The following is a 22,424-nucleotide window of genomic DNA, read 5'->3' on the forward strand; positions in this document are numbered from 1 at the left end:
TAAATTATATCCATAGAACACTTGTGTCAAAATTTTAAGTGAATCGGTTCAGCCGTTTTCGAGAAATCTCGCTCACCGAGATTTGCGGCTTTGAGAAACCCGTGTTCAAAGTTTTGCGGTCCTTCTTTAACTTAGTTAATATTTGGCGGATTGGCAAGAAATTTTCTGTGTGCTGTGTGCATGAAATTTTCTTGTACACTACGATCATGAATTTAAAATAAAAGCGATTTTTCGAAAAATTTTACTGTATATAAGTCCTTAACATCCACACCCTTGTCAATAAATACAAGGAAATTACCCTTTCTTTTAAATGCCTCCCCACACCATGACCGCTGATGAATTTTGATATCGTAGTACATTTTTCGCGATCCTAAAGATAAAACCTAAGGACCATGAGGCTTTAGCGACAACATACGAGATATGATGCTTGTACGTTAACTGCGAATCTAAGATAACGCCCAAGTCTTTAATATGCGAAACACGTTCAATGACTGTGCCCTCGAGCGTATAACGAAACAGGATCGGATCTTTCTTACTGGAAAATGTGATTGCTGAGCACTTCTCCGGGTTCCCTATCATACAGTTCACGTCGCACCAAGTGGCAAAGGCCTCGAGTTGATTTTGAAGAAAGTGACAGTCGTGGGCCCTTAATGACCAAATTAACGTCGTTGAAATAAAGCAGAAAAATCAGAGGACCTAGATGGCTTCCTTGAGGTATACCTGACGAGGCTGGATAGCTATCGGATCGACAATTTCCAACGGCAACCACCAGCTGTCGATCAGTGAGATACAAGCGAAACCATTGCTAACACCCAGTCTATGTAGTTTTGCAATTGTAATGGCGTGATTTACCTTGTCAAAGGCTGCCGACAGGTCGGTGTATTCTGTTTGAGCTCGTTGTGCCATACCCTCTGTTATGTATGATGTAAGACACAGCAGATTAGTAGTGGTAGAATGCTGGAACGTGAAGCCACAGACTAACAGACGTAACACTTCGAACAAATTTTCTAACAAAACATCGTTTCAATGACTCCCCTAAAACCTGGAAAAAGCACTAGCATCATCTGGTACTGTCTTCGCACTACGCCAGACTAGGTTGCTATAAATTTACTTGTATATTATTTGACAACAGCGCCAGCGCAGGCGAACGGCGTTCTCGCGCAGCGACTGTTGTTTGAATCTTGGCATAAGCGAAAATTTGAAATGATCGTTTTTATTGACGATGAAATGAGGCTTCAGTGTTACGTCTGTTAGTCTGTGGTGAAGCCATGTTGATCAGCACTTAGATATTGTTTACAGTGGGAAAGCAGAGGTTCCATGACCACCAGCTCGAATAGTTTCGAGACTGCGCTCAACGATGTGATGCCTCGATAGTTGTCTACATCTCGTTTACTTCCTTTTTTGTGTACAGGGAACATATGTGCAAATTTCCAACACGACGGGAAAATCCCACTGGAAATGGACATTTGAAACAAACGAAGCAACGGTGTCAGCAAGCAGTCTATGTGTGTCTTCGGGAATACGGAAGGTACACCATCGGGTCCAGGGTTGAAGGACAACTTGAGCATGTTCGCAGCCTTCGAAATCATCTCATCATCTTGTTGATCAGCTTTACGGAAATTATATGAGATAGCAGCTGGACATTCATCGAAGTCCTGAAGGAGTTTATCTTCTATACAGACGATCAGAGGAGGATGGTGTGGAACTCTCTTGATTAACAGACATGGAGCCGCTGAGACGAATGGGACCTTGTCCTGTGAGCTCACGAAACAGAGGTCTAACGAACGGTTGTTCTCGTTGACGACATGATTAACTTGATGAAGCATTGCAGTACTATAGTTGTCAAGAAGATTAATTGCACCGGCATGGATCGTAGAGTTTTCAGAATCAGGGTAGAGGCAAGCGCTATGGGCAGGTTTCCACGAGATATCTGGCAAATTGAAGTCGCCCAAAATAACTATCTCATCGAGCGGCGTAGCGTCCCTCATACTGAGGTAAACTGAATAAACTGACTGGCAATGAGCGTCAATTAGATCGTTGTCCCGGACACGATCAGGTGGGATGAATAAGGCACACACAAAAAAAGAAGCGATCACTCAGCTTGATGGCCATTCAAACCTGTTCTACGCAGTTCCATGAGTCCTTCTCAATTGCTCTTGCTTTCAATCCACGTCGAACAGCTATCAGAACAAACAACTTCTCATCAGAAAAGATCACTTCGGAATCACCGTGCTGACGGAGCAGCCGTTTGCATCTTTCCTGCCGTTTTTATTTCGTTGCTTCCGTTAATCCAAAGATTTTACGTTTTACGTATGCTTTCATATCCAGATCCATTTTCAAAACTCGACGAAGAAATTCCCTGTTGATATTCTGCTCAACTGCCATTTCCCGTGCGACTACGACAAATTTGCCCTCGAACAACCTTTTTGACCCCTGCAGCTCTAACGCTTCGCTTTCTTCCGTTTTTTGCGGTTTTCAACAGATCACATCTCGATCAATTTTTTACGGTATAGTATACAAATTCAGTACAAATTTTGCAGTAATACAAAAATAGTATTTTTATGCCGAGTTGTTTGAGGTCACTAAAAATAGTGCCGCATATTGCAACATACAACGGCTGGCTTGTTAGGTCAGCATCGTACCCCGAAGCTAATTGGGCACCGTTTCGGCATTTATTTATTATCAACGACCGTAACTCAAATATGGTACATGCACACCGAACGAGACACAATACGAAAATGAAACTTCGTCAAATAAGACTTAAGTCATGATGGCACACAAATGGTATTAGTTTGATGGTATTGATTGCAAGCAGAAAAAAAAGTTTTTGTTCGAATATACAGTGTGTCACACTGTAAATGGAAAAAAATATATTACTTTAAAAAACTACGTGGGAAATTCGGAATCAACAGCAATGCTGATTTGAGCCTTCAGCTCGGTCAAATGACTCCCTCACGGTTTGTTTAGTGTAAATAACATTCAAATCAAATTGATATTCTATTGTTTCAGGATTAAACAAAATCCAAAAAATTAGTGGACACAAGCAAATAAAATTTTGATCGCTAGTCTGTAATAGGCCTGTATGTAGATTGTACATAGAGTGGCTCATCGAAAAAAGCTGCCACGTGAAAGCACAAAAATATTTCGACCATTTCGACGTTATGTGAACATAATAATTCATATTTTGGATGTGGAAAGGTAACAATAAGGTGCTTGACTCTCAGTAGTTAATAATCGTTTTGATTTAGCAATCCGAACTAACTAATAAGTCACACTTATTATCCGCTGAGCTTCGTGCGAAACACGGCCGAAAGCTTTGCTGCTACACAACTTCATTAAAAAGCTTTTCGCCCAATCTCGCATGACAACCCCACATTGAAAATAGCTTTCATACAAGTTGCGCTCGAAATCATACATCTGCGTTGGAATCTTGCTCAGTTTTGTTATACCAGTTATACCATTCCTTTTCTGTTATACAGCTCAATATACAACGAAATAAGCATTTGAATATACTAGAATCATGTGGTGATACTCAACATAATTAGAATTAAAATGTATGGTTTTTTAGTCTTGAATTTCTTACGAAAACTTTACTTGGCGTTTTTGACTGCCGTTCCGAAGGTCTATGCCGAAACATCACCCGAAAACGTCAAATAAAGTTTTTGTAAGAGCCGAGACTCAAAAGCCACATTTTTTTAATTAGATTACAGCGGCCTCCATTAAATTAATCAACTTAATATAATATTCAAAAGGATTTTTGTTAGACTTTGCCAGCTTTTCTTTATAATGTGAGTTTTAACAAAAACAAGATTAAAAATAGAGTGGTCCAGTAAACAATAAAACTGGTCACCTACTACAAATTTTAAAAGTTGGTTGCCGATATTAGAGTTATACATTAAAAATAAATAATTCAATAGATGTACACCTAATAGTCCGAGAATGTGTATAATTTTTATGCTTTTAGCATCACGATAGTACAAAAACATACAAACAATGTAGTTTAATATTGATTTAATCGCTCCGCAAGAATTAGCGCCGGCCTCTATCGCCCCCTGAATCTAAAAGTCTAAATAGCCACCGGTGCGGTGCTATATTGTGCCATACAGCTATACAGGCGGCATGCCGCGCGCCGCTGCAGTAGCACGTGCTTGCGGCGTTTCTGTGTTTGTTCAGTAGTCGATCATCAAATAACGAGCAACCGAACAAGCGGCACACACCTGCGACCATAAGCAGGTAGGCAGTTCAGATTACCGCTAAAGACCCATAGAAGCGCGCAAATGTGCTTCTCATCCACCCGTACCCTGATGACGGCTATGCAATCGAAGGTTAGAGCACCGAGTTGGGAGTCTATGCTGGGCCACAAAACTGCAACCGCTCTGACTCGATCAGTCTTGAATCCGACGGAACGCAGAATAGATCGAAGTGAACGCGAACGGTACAACAAGTAGTACGTATACGTACGTGGAGCGGCAGAAAAAAAAAGAAAATCGTCGGTACCAACCGCGAGTGAATTGCTTCGCGAGAGTACTTCAGTGGGGGAGAAGCAAGGCGAGTGACAAATTAAATGTAAATATTGAAAAGTGTGTTCAAAAAACGGACAACAACAACAAAAAATAAGTAAGGTCATCTGGCCATGGCTTTCAGCTTGATTTTCGAATCTGCAGAAGGATTGAACAGCATCCAGGGTCATCGGGTGCCAGATCAAGTTTTCCCTTTCATTTGAATCGCCATTAAAATCTACTTTTGCATTTGGTGCAGAACAGATGATAGGCTAACATATTCCGGATCGTGCTGCGCGGATTGGAAAATTTTTCAATTCAAGAAATCGTGACGTTGATGTGGGGATTCTCCTGCAAGGTTCCGTATTGTGTTAAAGATTTCTTTTTTTTTTTGCATCCACGATGGACGTGAATCAAGCAGACTGCCTCAAAAACCTTGCTTTTTTGAAGCCATCAAGCTGAACCTCGTCACACATTAATTTTCATTCACCTGAAAAATAATTTTGTGTTCAGTTGTGATGGTTCAGTTCGCTAACTGCAAATTTATATTTTTAGTATGTATTTTCAGCAAACTAATCAATGGTATAATCATTTTTGGTAAACGCAGAATTTAACCAACTTTGTTCACAGTGTAAAATTGTCTAAAGTATACTGACCAGATGTACTGGATTTGGATAACTTATCCTGGATGACCAAACGTCCCGTAAAGTCTCGTATTGATTAATTTTTATTGTTCCAGTTGAAACGTTAGCAAAACGCTACAGAAGTGACAGGCTTTTGCTGGAAATTTTGAAGAGTTATTCAAGAAGTTCTCTATTTACGTAAAATTGTTGAAACAAGTCAATTCGGCAAATAGGTCATAATATATCACACATTCATCTAGAAATGAACTCGTCATTTTAGTGTAACTATAGAAATCATTTCCAAAATATAAACTTTTTTCGATAAATATGCTTCCTGAAGAGAATACATCGAATATATTTGAATTGCTGAAAGCAATTTGAAGTCTGCCTTGATGTTGGTTTCACGTCAATCGAACTTGGTCAGCATCGTCATTCTTCGTCGTCGCATTCGTCGCATGTTGTTCAGCCCTTTCCTGGCCTTGGCGATCAACTACTGCTCCGTTTTGGCCATGAAATTATTGAAGTAGACTCTCCGTTAGAAGTTTGTACAAAATTTTTCTATCAGTTGCAGCTAGGAGACGTTGGAAGAGTTGGCGGTGTTTAGTACAATATTTATCCTCAGCCGATCCATCTCTGCCATGGATTTCCTCCAAATCCTCCTTCAGCCCTACTTTTCCCTTCGTAAAACGCTACGATCAAGAAGCATAGGGTAGCACGGGGCAAGACGCCCACCCGGGGCAAGATGACCACCCTTCCAAAAATCGTTATATACGCTATAAAGGTATATAATTAGTAACCGTACGCATAAATAAACACTACATCTAACAATAATTCAAACAATTACAAAAATAAAATCATTGAACTCTTCGATAACATAAAAAATAGATCGATGATTAAAAATACTGCATTTATTATAAGATTGCGCAGCCATAAAATAAGGTTTTAATCATGATTTAAAAAAAATTTCATCTAACGAAAGAGTTATCGTGGCATTGATTTTAGTAATGAATCAGATGTTGATATTGCCGCAATTATGCAGATAATGTATTTACCACAAATTGCTTTTAAAAAATACATCTACTTGCGGGGCAAAATGCGCACCGCTTTATAGACCATGATTGCTACACGCTATGTCCGAAGGTATTTATTACTTAACTTACATGCACCTCAGATTTCTTTTCACAGGATGTTAGTATTAATCAAAACAATTAATTTAGAGAAGGTCTTAAAATATTCTATCTTGGGTTTTTTGAAAAATTCATTTTTCAAGGTTATTTAGGGGTCATCCCCTCTCAAGTGATCATATCCGTTGTATTCGACCACCTCCGATTTCAACCAAATTTGGTATAATTGCTCATTTCGACCCCACATTCATTTTCCCAAAGATTGGTACGGATTGATCAATCCCCCTTGCAGTGATGCTTCTTCATTTTTCTCAGATTTTCGAAAATACTCATTTTTCACTGCATGTCACTGCAAGGGGGATTGTTCAATTCATACAAAACTTTGAGAAATTAAATGTGGGGTCAGAACAAGCAATTATACCAAATTTGGTTGAAATCGGAGGTGGTCGAATACAACGGATATGATCACTTGAGATGGGATGACCCCTAAATAACCTTGAAAATTGAATTTTTCAAAAAACCCAAGATAGAATATTATAAGACCTTCTCTAAATTAATTGTTTTGATCAATACTAACATCCTGTGAAGAGAAATCTGAGGTGCATGTAAGTTAAATAATAAGTACCTTCGGACATGGCGTGTGCTACCCTGAATTGCATAACCATAACCTTAAATCAGCAACAATCGCTGCATAAAATATTTGTAACGGAATAAACATGCATATTTATTTGTTTTCGATAAAAATACATTGTTTAACATATTTCTGTCTAATAATGACCACAGAGGAATACGTACATTCAATGAACAACTTTTTTATGGTTAACTAAACACTCCAAATTATTCAAATAATGTTTAAAATGGTTTATGACCAGCTTGAATCCATAATATTTATTATTTAGATTATACGTGAAATACAATGAAGGTTTAATAGCTTTTGGAAAGGATGGTCATCTTGCCCCGCAGGTTGGAAAAATTCCCAAAAATCGATGAGTTTTTGCTCGTGAATATTTGATATGCGTTATAATTTTTAGCACCCAATATGCATACAGGTTATAGAAAAGACTGTAAAAGATAACGTAGCGAGGGGTTTGAGCCCTTTGCTGTAGATTTCTTCGTACATATTTATAGCGAGCTTAAGGTGGGCATCTTACCCTACGCCTGAAGCTGTGACGCTGCTCACGGAGAACATACGCGCCCTTGCGGCGATCGAGCGCAAGGTGCTGCGGTCCTTATTTGGCAGAGTACAAACTAAAGGTACATACTTCTTGATAAAGGAGGTAATTTCTGGTAGGTACCTTGTACTGTATATCTCCCCGTTCACTGCAAACCCCGAAGGGAAGAACAATGGCTTAGATTTTCCGTTCTCACTGATCGTTTGCTACAGAAGGACCTTCTGCGGGAACTTGGTGTGGAAGATATATTTGACGTCATCGCCTACCTCCTTGGTGAGGGGACGTAAAGGACACTGTCAGTTGTTGCCGTCCAGCTTCAATTAGGGCTCGTCATCCATTAGGATCACGACGAACTTCGAACCATGTTACCCTGATCTGCAACGCTAACCATGTCTCCCCTTTTATGAGATATTGCAGTCTGCGTGCTAACGGGGGACAACTAAAATTATGGAATTTTTTCGAGGCCCCTATACTCAACAACAAACGAGCTCAGAGAGAAATGAGAGTATGTATGTGTTAGCTCTCTTTCTCCTCTATTGGTCAATATTTTTTGTTTTATTTATGCTTGCCCAGTTTTGCTTAAAATGGCGACGAAACAAAAAGCATTTCGGGAGCGCGTTGTACACTTCCACGAACTACCACAGAAATCTTCGCAAAAAGTATACGGTAAAACATTCAAAAACCGAATATTTTAGGGCTTCGACTGTTTATCTATACTAAGATCCCGGGTAGAAATGCATAACGAATATTAATGTAAAAACAGTACGGTTACTATGAATTTTACTGTTTACAACACTTTATGCTGTAACTTCACTTTTCATATTAATGTAAAAACTTTACGAATACAATGAATTTTCTTGTTTACTACACTTTATGCTGTAACTTCACTGTACCGTTCTTGGAAAATTTTTCATATAATTCGGCAACAATGCAAATTGTTTAGAAGCAGGAAATAATCTCTATCTAAGGTCCAATCCTTGGCAGGTTGAGTTATTTGTAGACACAAATTGTGTCTCTTCCTCCGTCTACTGTAGAAACCATCGATCGAGAAGTTTAATCTAATTCGTTTTACTGACGGGACGACGACATTATGCAGGCGCTTGCGACTTACTTGTTCGTCTGTCAACATATTAGCCGCGATTCTTAACGCGGGTGTTCGGGGAAAGGCTCCGTTCCTATGAAATAGACCAACCTCGTTGTTTCTACGTCTTGACATCGAATGAGGTGTCAGGCATATAATTAAGTTTTTATAACGGTAGATTTTACAATTGAAAGGGAACGATAGAAGACAGTCATAAAACAAAGAGTCGATAGGATATAACAGATTGAGATAAGGCGTGAATGGGAAAGAGCGGAATTTGTTTATGTAGGTGTACTGACCTCTAATACTTTCCTAATATGAGCGATGAATGCGGCTCGAAAATCATAATAGTTCGAAGCCTATCAAATTCATTATATCTTCAAAAACATGAAATACCGTAATTAATCAGCCGGTTTTATTTTGTCCTAATAATCCGAAAGCCTACAATTTTTTTTGCAGAACTCACCTTAAATTTCATTGTAACTTCGTTGTAAAACAATGTAAAACTTATAGTGAATGTACCACAAATTTTACTGTTTTTGGTTTTTATTTGTATGGGAAAAAATCGAAAAATTTAGTGTTACATCACTTAATCACCCCCTTATTCGCTGTAAAATTGGCGGTTTCCATTAAAATTTACTGTGAAAACAGCGGTATTCATGGTAACTTCAGTGTAACTTTTACAAAGATTTTCACTGTTTCAATGTGGTTTTTCGAAGTTTTTCAATGTTTGTAACAGTGAAATTTAATGTTTTTTTGCTATACATTTTTATTCGGGATGCCCAACAATTATTCTTAAGTAATGTGGTGGAAGACCAGCCAAAATTATGGATGCAGAAGGACATCGTTCTCTTTCTCGTTTCTTCAACAACAGGCCCTCTAGTTTGGCTATCAATAAGGATTTCCATCAGACGAATGTTTTAAGAAAATTTTGATCCCGTTTCTACAAAAACATCATGCAGATGGACAATACGTATTTTGGCCGGATAGAGCATCATCGTATTACGTCAAAAAAAAACACAATCCTTCCTGAATTCCCATACGATCCCATTTGTACTCCAAAACCACGACCTGACAAATCTGTCTCAGTGCGCCCAATCGAAAATTTCTTCGGGATTTTGAGTTCCTTGGTGTACAAGAATAACTGGAGAGCCACGATGGGCAAACGGTTGATTGGTAGAATCAAAAGTTGCATTCGCAAATTTGACATGACGGCTGTACAACGCTCCTGTTTGGACATCAAACGGAAGCTTCGCCGAATTACGGACCGTTTTAAAATGTACACTAATTTTTTTCAACAATGAATAATGTATCTTTATTTTAAGTAAATCAGATCTTCTTCATGTATTTTTGTCTTTTTTTTGACAGCTTGAAAAAAAAATCCAAAATTTTAGTTGTCACCCGTTATAGATGCTACACAATTGTAAAGTAAGTGTTCCGAGGTTAAATATCATCTTGTACGAAACCGAGATTCCGAAGATGATATTTACTCGGGCAATATTCTGTCACAAGACCGGTAAGCGTGCTGAGATTTCTCCTATTGAGACTCGGCAACTTTTGAGTAACCTCAATACTCGACATTATAGATTTTTTTAGATTGTTTGAGCGATTGTACTGCCATCCAATTGGCCATGACTGTTCGGCTCTCCCGTCTGTCGACTCATTACGAGTCGGCGTGTTGAGGATAGACGAGGAACAGGACTAAAATTCTGTTAGTACATCATTCAGGTCCTCCTTAGGTGTTCCTCGTCTATTTTCCTCTCCACCTCCTTCGTTTCTCTGTTTTTCGGCAGAGAGCGGATGCTCGGTAAGAAATGGTCCACTGCATCAGTGACCGGCTTAATGCAGCAAGGGTAAATTACTGTGGAGGGCGCCCTGGTACTCCACAGGATTCGTTGCGGCAGAGTATTTATAGAGCCCCCTCCACCATTCGTCCCTCGACACGGGTCGCGTCACACCTTGGATTAGGGATTTATCCATTCAAGACTTTACAGATAAGCCATGGATAACAGCCATCAAACCCATCCTCCTTTTAGGTGCTTTGGACCCTCTGCTATGGTTCTCAGTAGTCATAGCTCTACAGAGATTTGCAGGCGGAGTTGTATATTGTAAGATTAGTCGTCGTCGTCGTCATCGTCAACATAGAGCCGGGCTGGCTCGTGCTGTATCTAGCAGTCATCTCTATTTAATTTGATGTTGGGTCACTCGTCACCACTTTCCAAGACGGCTCAGAAGTCGCAAATCACTTTCGACATGGTACAGCCATATTACAGGTTGAGCATTTATTATTGAACAGCATGCGAGAGATAAGCGACCACTTTGCCTCAAACTTCGCCGCGTATCGAAGAGACTGGAGTGTGTCCCTGAGATGCGCACGGAACACATTATTCGACTCAATGGCGCTCTGATCAGTCACGTCAGTTTGTCTGGAAAACCGTGTTCGTGCATAATCTACCCTAGCTGGTCTCGATCGACTGTATCGTATGCTGCTTTAAAATCATTGAAGATGTAATGTGTAGGCACGTTGTTCTCCCGACATTTCAGTAAGATCTACCGGATGGTAACAATTTGGTCCGGAGGGACACGCGCCGCCCTGTTTGCTTCGGGGTACAATGCTGGCCGCTATGGAGTCAGTAGGATCGGTGTAGTGTAGGTGTACTTATAACATGCCCAAACAAGAGGCTTCACTGTTGGTAAATGCAGAAACCAATATGAAGGGAGAGAATGCCTGAGAATAACTCTATGCTAAAGTGGCTTAACTTCGAAAAACCAGATTCTTCTAAGATTCGAACCCACGACCACACGCATATCAAGGCAGACTGGGTAACCTTACGGCTACAGGGCCTCTCTCCTACGGCCCTTATCAAAGTAATAATAATCTGATTTATTTGTATACGGTTTCTTGAAATATGGTGGATATTTCAAGGGTTCTGAGGTTAGCACAAGGTTACTGAGATTTGCACAAGGTTACTGCTTGGATAGAGTCAAACTGTTCGATAGCGAGGGGCATGGGTTTACTCTCAAGACCCTTCACAGTCTTCATTCTTACTGAATTCTGCCTTATCAACGATGAAGCCTCTTGTTAAAATAAGTTAATGATGGTATTGGCTTGAGCAACGTAATCACACTTCTTATTCAAGAACAAAATGATTATTTTTAAATGAGATTATTACAGTTCAAAGCAAGAAAAACTATTTGAATTTTTAAATATTCCAACTCAAGTACCAACTACTACCCTCCATGACCGTAATATGTACAATCCAAAGAACAGAACAAAAGACTAAATGATATTACCCCTTGAAAAAGCCACCAACAAAGTGTCGAAACGTCGGGAAAACATCAAACTTTAGTCTTGATAAATTTCTTCGAAGACTGCCCTGCCGAATATTAACAGTTGAGATTATTATTACAAAGTAAAAAGCTTCAAGCAAAAAGTAAAACATACACATATAAAAGGGCAAATTATAACTAGTTTTCATACTTCTAGGAGCTAGATTGAAATTTTATTTGTATTGTATTGAATTTTTAATAATATGATTGTAGCGGTTCTTGGAGCTTGTTTTTAATTTTTGGATCTAGGAGTCTGATGTCACAGTTCACCCCCTCTTTTACTGACGGCGCGTGGCCATTAACAGATTAATGAAAAATTGAAAAACAAAATAGTCAACATAATCATGACAGCACAATCAAACAAAAAGAATTGTACATTCGGCTTAGAAATGCAAGTATTTAATGCCGAATGAATGCAGAAATGCAAGATGTATAAAAGTTAAATTTAAAAAAAATGCAGACTCCCCAAAAATTAAAAAAACGGTTGAACTTCAAAGAATAAACGAATAAATAAATTAATGAATGAATTACTATTTTATTAGGTAGCGCACGGGAGGGTATATTCAGCAGGTTTCTAAATTCTGCCTATTTGCCTCTTCTTTCCCCAATAAAAATACTTTGCCGACTTACAATTTTAAAATGTTATAACTATTTTCTCAATACTGTAAGTAATCTATTATCTTTTATTCAAAGAACGTCAAAACCAGCTGTTCTTTCACTAGAACTAGGCCATAGGCCGAAAAAATAGATGCCATCGCCTCCCGTGCCCTATTTGCAAAAATAATGCACAATTATTCAAAATGTCGAACTAAAAGCATAAATTTTTGAAAATTTAGCTCTACTATACATGTGTTGTATGTAAACATTCATCAGAATTTAAGCAATGTAGTTTAAAGGCTATTCACATTACTAGAAAAAGAAAACTGACACATACTGACACCCATTGCTTCTATCATTTCAAATGTTTTATGTTGTTCTCGTTTATTGTTACCGTTGTCTACTATCAAGTGAGTTGTAACTGTAAGGTTAAACAGCTCAACTATGACACATCAATGACACGTAGACGCTGTTGCTTGAATCTGCTGGTCATTCACATTCCAAATCGGTACTCTAACGAGTACTACCCGTTGCATTCACAGGTGCTAAGTGCCGGTTGGTTTGCGGTCATAGCTCGTTGCGGCAATTACCAACGGTATTTAACATAATCGTTTATGATTCAGTGCCAACCGCATGCACACTTATGGTCGTAAAAAACTCTAGTAAATAGTTATTAGTTTATGTTTCGTTTTCTTAAAAACCGTATTAACATACAATAAAGCATGTTGTTAGATTGCTATAAGTTGAATTACAGAACAAATCTAAAAATGCCATCCCTGGTAATAGTTCATGTTTCGCCCTAAAACCATGTTATAAACACAAAACTAATAAAAACCAAGAAGGCCTGTGGTCTACGTAGTGTACTCAAAGCATATGTTTTCATTTATCTCATTGTCATCACAAGCGTGATGCATGCCATTTTCCGAATGCATTGTGCAATCTTCAACTCAACCATGTGTGCTATTTCCGTCGAAAAGTGGTAGTCGTATAACCACATACCGAATGCGTCAAGATTTACCAAAAACACTTGCAAGCATTGCTTCTTTCATGTTTAGCTATTTACTTGTACTATTCGCCAAAACCGGCGTGATATTGCTGCACAAATTGATCCAATCCTATAAAGGCAAACATTCACGTGCAATGAGGTGTTTCCAACTGCGAAACCCCAGTAACATACTGGCTGACTGGCTGAGTGACTGATCAACAAAATGCTCTTGCATGCAATCAAACGCAAGCAGGAGCGGGAGGTTGCTGAACTGTGGATGTTTCGCAGCATAATCAAGTGTGAGTAAATTTTGCCAAAGCCCGATGGTACTGGTTGGCCTTCGAGTCCAAATAATGTGCTCCACCGCAGGCAGGTCTGCTGGAAAGATGCTTCTGTAAAACATGCAACATACAACAAGAAACCTCAAACCTGTTCGAATGCTTACCATCCATGTCTGATCGGTATGGTATAATCGGCGCCGATGCTCCCATTGAAGCGGTGTGACAATTTTACCGGTTCCTGAGACCAACAAACTAGCACAGTTTCCAAATAGGAGCGTTTCAAAATGAATTTGCCTAAAAATTGAACAAAAAGCACAACACAATGCAAGTCAAGGTAACTATTTACCTTAATACTGCACTGCTGAAACTGATCTTCGGACAAAAAAAAAGCCTGTGCATCATTGACCGCTAAGCTTTCAGGTCTAGCGGCGCGGCGTGGCAAACCACGGCGGGCGTAAAACTCATTAACAACTTCAAGGTTTGCGTTTGCTTTTCGTATGCAGTAATTAGTCGAGGCTTAGTTCTCAAAAAACGGATTATTTGTCGTATATTAGAAGAATGTGAAATTCCACCTAATTTCAATAATTTTTTTATGCTATAACAATCCAAAAGTACTGCACTTTTATATTTTTATTTTTTCAAGAAAATTTCCGAAAACAAATTTAATAAAAAAGGGAACGGTTGATTATGAAAAACTAAATACTTATATTCATAGCTCATCGAGTAAAGAAAGTACATCAATATTTTATTTTTATCAATTTTCCACTAATTAAAATACATTAACCGAGTCCACTTTGAAGCACAGCCAGTAGTGTCGGACAGCGTAAAAGACGCCTGCAAAAATAAATAATCACACTACTAGATGGATTCGGATCGTTTCTTGAATTTGCTCTTTTCTACGCTCTATGCGTTAATGATCTACAACTGAGGGTCAACCCTTTTAACCGTCCATGTGATGTGATATACGAGGTAAAACTGTTACAATTTGCGTACATTGTGAAGATAAATTAAGGGGTTATATACAGAGTTGAAGGACCTATACATAAGTCGATTTTTTATAATTTTTCTACAAAAATTCTATTAAGCGATTGAAGTAAAAACTTGTTTACATGTTACGATACCTTTGACTATTTTTAACGTATTTTGTTTAAAAAAATAGTTATTGAAATAGCTGCCATAGTTAATCTCCTAGAACAATTCCTAGTAAAGCGTTTTGCGGTGATCTCTCATTTGCACATAAACCCTTTTCACATGTTGCTTGAGATTGGACTAAATGTTTGGAAAGCAAAAATCAAAAAGAAATTGGCAATAGCTAATATTATAATTGATCGAAGGAATTATTATTTTCGACATAGACAAACCATAGATTTTTGACATACATTTTAGGCTTACATTGTCCATAAAATAAGAAATATTAATCACTGAGATTTATAGAATAAATATTCGTAGAAAACTTGTGACGGATTGGCATGGAATTTTCTTTGTGCATACTTGTATGCACTTTGAACACTAAATAAAAACAAAATCGATTTTTCTAGAATGCTTACTTTATATAGCTACTTAAAATAAGAACTTCTTGGTTGGCTTTCGGTCACGGGTTGCGTGCGAAAATATTTATTTTCCGTTTACAGTCGACGTTTCGAGGGATATCCCCTCATCTTCAGGACAGAACGTATACAAATATTTTTTTGTCAAGTGGGTTGTGTCATTGCACTGTGGAAAGCTTGTTATTCTACAACAGGTTTTACCCGGGCACATCGAACACAGATGATATAATCATATAATCTGTGTTCGATGTGCCCGGGTAAAACCTGTTGTAGAATAACAAGCTTTCCACAGTGCAATGACACAATCCACTTGACAAAAAAATATTTGTATACGTTCTGTCCTGAAGATGAGGGGATATCCCTCGAAACGTCGACTGTAAACGGAAAATAAATATTTTCGCACGCAACCCGTGACCGAAAGCCAACCAAGAATTTTAAACAAAAAATAACAAACGGTCGTTTTTTCATTATAATTAAAATAAGAACATAATTTCGTATATTTTTAGAAAAAATATTCGTAAAACTATATTCGTAACTGATAAAAAGTATCATACAATTGGAAGTATCCTTATTTTACACCGCAATTATGCATTGTTATTACGATTAGATTTGGTACGAGAACACATTCGTAGTACATTTTGCACCAGCTCGCATTTGACTATCAAAGATTGCATGTAAGAAAAAGCATACTTGAGAATTATGACCTCCTTAATATGAGTCGTCTGCTGTTCTTATACAGTTGGATTTCGAATTTGGCATGGTTCGATTTTGGCAACCAAAGGATTCGTTTTTGGTAACACATGATAGTTCACTCCAAAAAATATGCTTGAATATCAATCAATTTCCGCATTTATGTTTTAAATGACGAAAAAATGATGTTGCCCACAGTATGTTCATGAAAAAACAATATTTTTATTGCCGTAGGACTACGTCTTACCGCAGGGTGGCAATAATTTATTTGCACCGGACGGATAGCTTTTGTCGGGCTTTTTAAACATAAAATGGTTGCAATCGTTGATTAATGATATTTAGTCAATTTCTAAAGCATTTACATTAAATTTTTTCATATCGAAAAAGGGTCTCGATTTTGGCACGGTTTCGTTTTTGGCAACATAGGCGACACGCATTTGTCAACACTATTTTTGTCAACAGCTGAATGTGATACAATTCCTATAGTGCCCGAAGAATTTCTTAAAATACAATGATTCGTAAGGATACACTCTCGTTGATATTCACGAAACATTCAGGATGGATTCGACGAATCTACTTCGTCGTAAAAAACAACAACAGAATTCGTGTAACCAGGGATGGTTCGATCACTTTGACTCAATTTTGATTCATTTGACAGTACCGTCTTAACGGGGCCAAATATGATAAAGTTGTGTATGGAACTTTTGTAGAACAGATTAATATCTATAATTTTGCTGAACAAAGTTTTGCTGTATCTTTTGTAGTTACGGCGCTACAATGCTAGTATCTTATTAGTGACTAAATGAACGTTCATTTAGTCACTGATGAGTTACTAGCGTTGTAGCACCGTAACTACAAACGATACAGCAAAACTTTGTTCAGAAAAAATGTAGATTAAAACTTGTTTTACAAATGTTCGATACATAATATTGTGATATTTGGCTCGACTGAGACGGTACTGTCAAATGAATCAAAATTGAGTCAAAGTGATCGAACCATCCTTGCGGTGTAACAAACGTACTATAAACCATGGTTTATTCTTAGTGTACTTGCAGCAACATAGAGGGGTGAGTATTGCTGAATCAAGAATCTTTTTCACTGTATTCGGAGCGGAGCTACTAATCTACCGATTCGACGATGACACACGCAAGTTAGCTTCAAGCAGGTGGAACCATGAGCCATCTATTACGTTAGGCCCCTGTATTTCTGGTGCCGGTAGGGTTCTTGAAGAGAACAAATTTCCTCCAGTCATTCGACACACTCGTGTCATGATCAGCCCACCGTAGTCACCGGATGAGAATCTTGCCAAGTAGTGCCTGCAGCTGTTGCTTATACGCCTGAGCCTTCGCTTTTTCAGCCAAGAATAGTCAACAATACCTTCCGACCAGATACGGCAAGTGCACTTATGGCTTCCGTAAGCAAAGTTACAGTCTGAAGTGCGTAGAGGACTACCCCGGGCAACAACGTGAGTTTTATTGTACTCTTATTGCAGCATTCAAGACCAATTTTGGTCTTAAATACCATCATAAGAGTCTGGGGACAGATCTAGTTGGCGTTTTGTATATCATCAACTTTGTGTGGCGGCGGGGACACACCTTGATCGAAGCGTTTTGCGGAGAGAAAAGTAGGCCCGACTTCCAACTTGAATGCGTCGTTGAATCTCTTTACTCGTATTATTGTCAGCGGTGCCCAGAGATCCCAAATATATGAACTTATCGGCCACTTTTACTTCATCGTCGTCAATAGTCACTGCCCGTAGAAGGTGAACGTAGTTTTCTCTAGAGCCCCTTCCTACTTCTTACTTCCTAACCTCCGTTTTTAATATGCAAAATAAAAATAAAAATAAAAATAAAAAAACATAAATTTGTTTTGTCGACTGTAGAATTGAATATTCTCGAACAGCCAATTAAGGCTGTCAGTCTATTAATAGTAGAACAGATTTTGTAATCTTTCCAACGTTTCAACTGTGTTGAACGTTGGAAAGTTTACAAAATCTGTTCTACTATTAATAAACTGACAGCCAATTAAAACGAGAATAAAAAATAATAAAAAAAAATTTAAAAAAATATGGCTTAGATTGTCTCAGCGCTCCCAAGGTTATTAGTAATACGTAGAGGGAGACTTATATATATCGACTGTATATTATTTTTCTTTCACGGTTTTTCGGCTTTTCAGTGAAGTGGATCTAGCAAACGATTGTTTTGCTTTTACTTATCCGATGTTTCGGCGATTTAGGTGAAAGTGAAAAACCGTCAAAGAGTTACTAGTAACGATATCAAGGTCGTCTGCAAAGGCTGGATGTTGGCCACCTTTGCCGCAGATCGTTCGTCTCGTTTCAATGCCCGCTCACCCGATTACACCTTCAAGAGCTATGCTAATACGGGCTTATAACCTATCCTGCGAGGTTTGCAGCAAGTCTCTGCGCGTTTCGAGGGGATTCGAGAGTGCCACTGAAACAAGCGTCCGTTTGTTCGGAAACCGGTTCGTCGTACATTATTTGTCCCGACTGTACCGTATGCTGCTTTAAAATCTACGAAAATGTGATGCGTGGACACGTTGTACTCCCGATACTTCTGGAGGATTTGATTGAGAATTTAATTTGATCCTTACAAGCATGAGCTCTGATAAAACCTGCCTGATGCTTACCTATGCAATCTTGCTATTAGCGACGTAACGAGATCTGGGTGTGCACCGTTTAGGTGGTGTTGAACAGCGTAATCGAGCAGCAATCGAGCCGACCGCCCTTTTTTATCGAAGAGACAAACCACACCTTCTATCCAGTCCTTCCATATCCTTGAAAAACCGCCGGGTTAGCTTCGAGGTACGATGCTGGTCTAACAAGCCAGTCGTCGTATGTTCGAATCTCGGCTAGGCGGTGCTTGCTAGATAGAATCAGTAGGATCGTTGCACTGGCCTCGTAGTTTTCCTGTACTCTAACAGCCGGCTGCTGTACTCTAACAGGAAGTCTGTTGATAATGAAGGGTAATGTCTTAAGATGGTATAAACCCCAGGCGTTGGTTTTATATCCTTGAAATTATCCAATGAAGTGCCGTTACTAGTGGTTTTTTGTTCTGTTTGTTTGTTTTTAGAGTTCTGCCGAGAGTCGGTTCTTTCCGACAGCTCTATTATTCTTCAGCCATCCGATTTCTTATCAGATCTCTACGAGATTGGGAACCGACACGCTGTTATTAGCATTTTCTGTCAAACCAATCATTTCTTGCACTCGAGGTTTCTACACGCGGCCTCATTGACGATTGAGCGTATCCTGCGGCATTCGTCGAGGGTCACAGAGCAATGGAGAGCTTCATCCAGAAGGCATGCTTAGCTCTCCGCAACTCGTGGGTTGTCAAATTGCAGAATGTTCAACTGAGGAGGTCGCGAGGAATATACCGTCAACAGATTTAAGTAGTAGTAGTAGTAGTAGTAGTAGTAGTAGTAGTAGTAGTAGTAGTAGGGGAAAGCCACCATCATTTCAAGGACTTGCCAATGTATGTGGGTAGAATTACAGTAGATCCAAATTTGATTATCAAATGAATTCACGCTAATGCTGTTACAGAAGGGTCAAAAGGGATTGGGCGGACCCACAAGCAGAGGCACTTGTGCGCATTCCGGGGTTATAAGAGTCGCCTTCCAGCATTAGGATCCTTCCATGTAATAATCAATTTCGCTGTACCAATTTTAACCCACGTGATGATTTGTTTGTTTTGAATTGAGAAGTGCCATATTTGCTTCAGACCTTAAGGATTCAGGTTGGCAATCCACTTCATCATCCAGCCTTCCACATTTATGATTTCAATAATAATACTGTTAATAATATGATATTAAGATGAAATGTGGTATATATAGGTAAAAATAGAACAATCTCATCAGCAGTCCTTCGTATGAAATAAAGTAGCGTCCTTTGAGGTTCCATAAGTGCTTCTAATAGTTAATTCAATTTTTCATTCTGGTATCCATGTGCAGTATTAAAACTCGTTTTGGCCAAAGTTTTTACTATATAGCAGTAGATGCGTCATAAGCTAAAACGAAAAAAATTATTAAAATAACTTATTAGGCTTACCAATTAGCTAGGCCGTCTGCCCAAAACCTTGGTTTTGAAGTCAGGCAGCCGGAAACCACCCAGCATCGCACCTCCTAGCTTGGCTACTCAATAGAGCATTACCAGGTATGGCCACGTGGAGGCGCTAGGTAGGGGCTTGGGATGGCTAGAGCTATATTGGACGCTCCTCATTTGCCTTCCCCATTTCATACCCTATACCGTCAATAGTTTTAAGTGCACATATACTACTAGTACTAGGTAATTCCAGGAGGCTTTGTGAATATCTTGGAAATATCGTGGAAAGAAAGTGTTTCTGATCACCGTGCATAGCTGGTCTTTATCGTTAGTGTTACTGGTCTATACATCGCTTCCCTGCCGATCTGGGCGTTCATATCTTCGACGACGATCTTGATGTCCCGTGGCGAACAGCTATCGTACGTTACCTCCAGCTACGCATAAAACGCTCATTGTCGAGTCTACCTTCGTGTCCACAGTGCACGTTTACACAACCTCTTGTTGATCGCCTTCCAGTCCGCCACGCGATTTTTCATTCTACCCATTACTACAAAGTCCGTTTCCAGCTCGTTGGTCGCCCCATCACTGCTCTGGAATAATTGGATCTCCACACCTTCTCGGCTTTGCGATAGATCTCCTGCAATGTCACGATGCCAAACTTTCGGGGTTCTAGTTGTTCCAACTGCATGCAATTCAGCCCTATTTCGTCGCCTTTGTCCATACTAAATGTTTCGAATGTACAACCGCGCACTTGGTTTAAATCCGAAACCATTTCGACCCACTGTGGAACTCCATTGTTGATTACTTTTCTAACATTTCAATTAGAGTACCTAATCGACGCTTAAGGAAGCATAACAAACTTTTTTAATGTTGTGAGTAACCCGCCTTCATATTTCACAAAACTTTTGTCTAAATTTGCAATGTATCTGTATGAAATCCCGATAAAACTTCCTACCATTTTAAAACGAAGTATTTCTCAAACAAAATTTCTCTTAATTTAAGCTGAATATATTTTCATGGATATAAGAAAGGTAAACTAATTACGTAAAATATACATTCTTTATTTCAACTTATAGTTTGCAAACCTCGCGCGTCACACATACATTTGACAATGCGGCTGCAATACATAATACTCACCTTAGTCGCTGGTTTCCTATCCTGCTTCATCGATCCAGTGTCATCACAACGAGAAGCGCTTCGACTGTTCAAGAACTGCCGGTTTGGAAAACCCGATTTTGATCCGTGCGTTAAAAAAGCATTCAATGCCCTGAGGCCATGGTTCAAGACAGGTTAACTGAAAACTATTTTCACCCTCCACCTGATAGGAAGTTATATCGATTTCATTTCCAGGTCTTCCCGAGTACAACGTTGCTCCCTTCGATCCGCACAAATCCGCTTTCGTCGAACAGCACCGGGGAGACCAGGACGGCTTGGCCGGCTATAGGCTGCAGCTGACCAATGTGTCCGAGTATGGTTGGAGCATTTCGGAAGTGACCAAATATAAGACTGACTACAAAAACAACCGAATCATCTATTCGCAATATTTCCCGGAAAAGTCGCTCGATGGGCAGTACGACTTTCATTCGAAGCTGCTCGGTAGTCCACGACACACGAAGGGAATCTGGAATTTGACTCTCTACGAATATAGCCAAACTACGACCGTTACGCGGGTGGGTGGCCCAGGCGGACTGCTCAAAGTGCGCGTTGAAATCGACAAGATCGGAGATATGAAGCTGCACATATCGGATTTGTTCAATGGGTCAAAAATTTTGGGTAAAAGCTACTCAACTCAATCAATACTAGAATTCATTTGTTTTCTACCTTTTTTTTCAGAATCTCTGGCAGACTTCTTCATTAACACCATGTGGCAGCCAGGATTTCCGTTTGTGAAACCTCTAATCAACGATCTAGTCAGTGTGGCGTTTACCGATATTTTCAACGAATCATTCCGATATTTCCCCCTGCACGAGGTGATACGATAGCGATAGTTTAGCTTAGTAAGGCTTCTCTATTTTGTTAGGACTGAAATAAAACTAGTTGAATTTCATTGACGGCATACCGCAATTTATGCATTTTCCATTTTTATTGTCTGTCCGGTTTCCTGAAGTGTATCAATTCGCTAGTTTATTGTCAAGTGCAATCCTGGATGTGGTTTTTCACACTGTATGATGATTGAGGGGTACATTTTTCTCTCTCACGTTAAGCTGCTGTTAATAATTGATTCTGTTTGTTAAAATATGTATCTTGTGTTTCTGGAACAGTCCTAAAATAAATCTACTCTATTGCAATACGCTGTAAATGAATTATATAGATTTTTAAACAGTTTTCTATTGAAGTTAACAGTAAATACGGACTCGGATTCTATGGTATCTGATTAGTACAGGTAGTTTGTGACACAGATTGAATGCGATTTGCTATATGAATAACTGCTATGTAGTGAA

General features: G+C 39.1%; 1 protein-coding gene across 2 annotated transcripts; it reads left to right on the forward strand.

Annotated features, from left to right (window-relative positions):
• Positions 1-4,418: 4,418 nt before the first annotated feature.
• On the forward strand, positions 4,419-22,011 carry LOC128743220 (uncharacterized). 2 transcript variants are annotated; one of them, XM_053839755.1, is made up of 4 exons: positions 4,419-4,566; positions 21,060-21,272; positions 21,334-21,756; positions 21,817-22,011. In XM_053839755.1, the coding sequence occupies exons 2-4, from the start codon at positions 21,095-21,097 to the stop codon at positions 21,963-21,965; spliced, it is 750 nt and encodes a 249-aa protein (XP_053695730.1). In that variant the 5' UTR covers positions 4,419-4,566; positions 21,060-21,094; the 3' UTR covers positions 21,966-22,011. The 2 variants fall into 2 exon arrangements, with proteins under 2 accessions (XP_053695730.1, XP_053695729.1); XM_053839754.1 differs by having other exon boundaries at positions 4,419-4,548.
• The last annotated feature ends 413 nt before the right edge of the window (positions 22,012-22,424 follow it).

This window comes from Sabethes cyaneus, chromosome 3 (genome assembly GCF_943734655.1).
Source record: "Sabethes cyaneus chromosome 3, idSabCyanKW18_F2, whole genome shotgun sequence".
In the NCBI taxonomy this organism is placed as follows: domain Eukaryota; kingdom Metazoa; phylum Arthropoda; class Insecta; order Diptera; family Culicidae; genus Sabethes; species Sabethes cyaneus.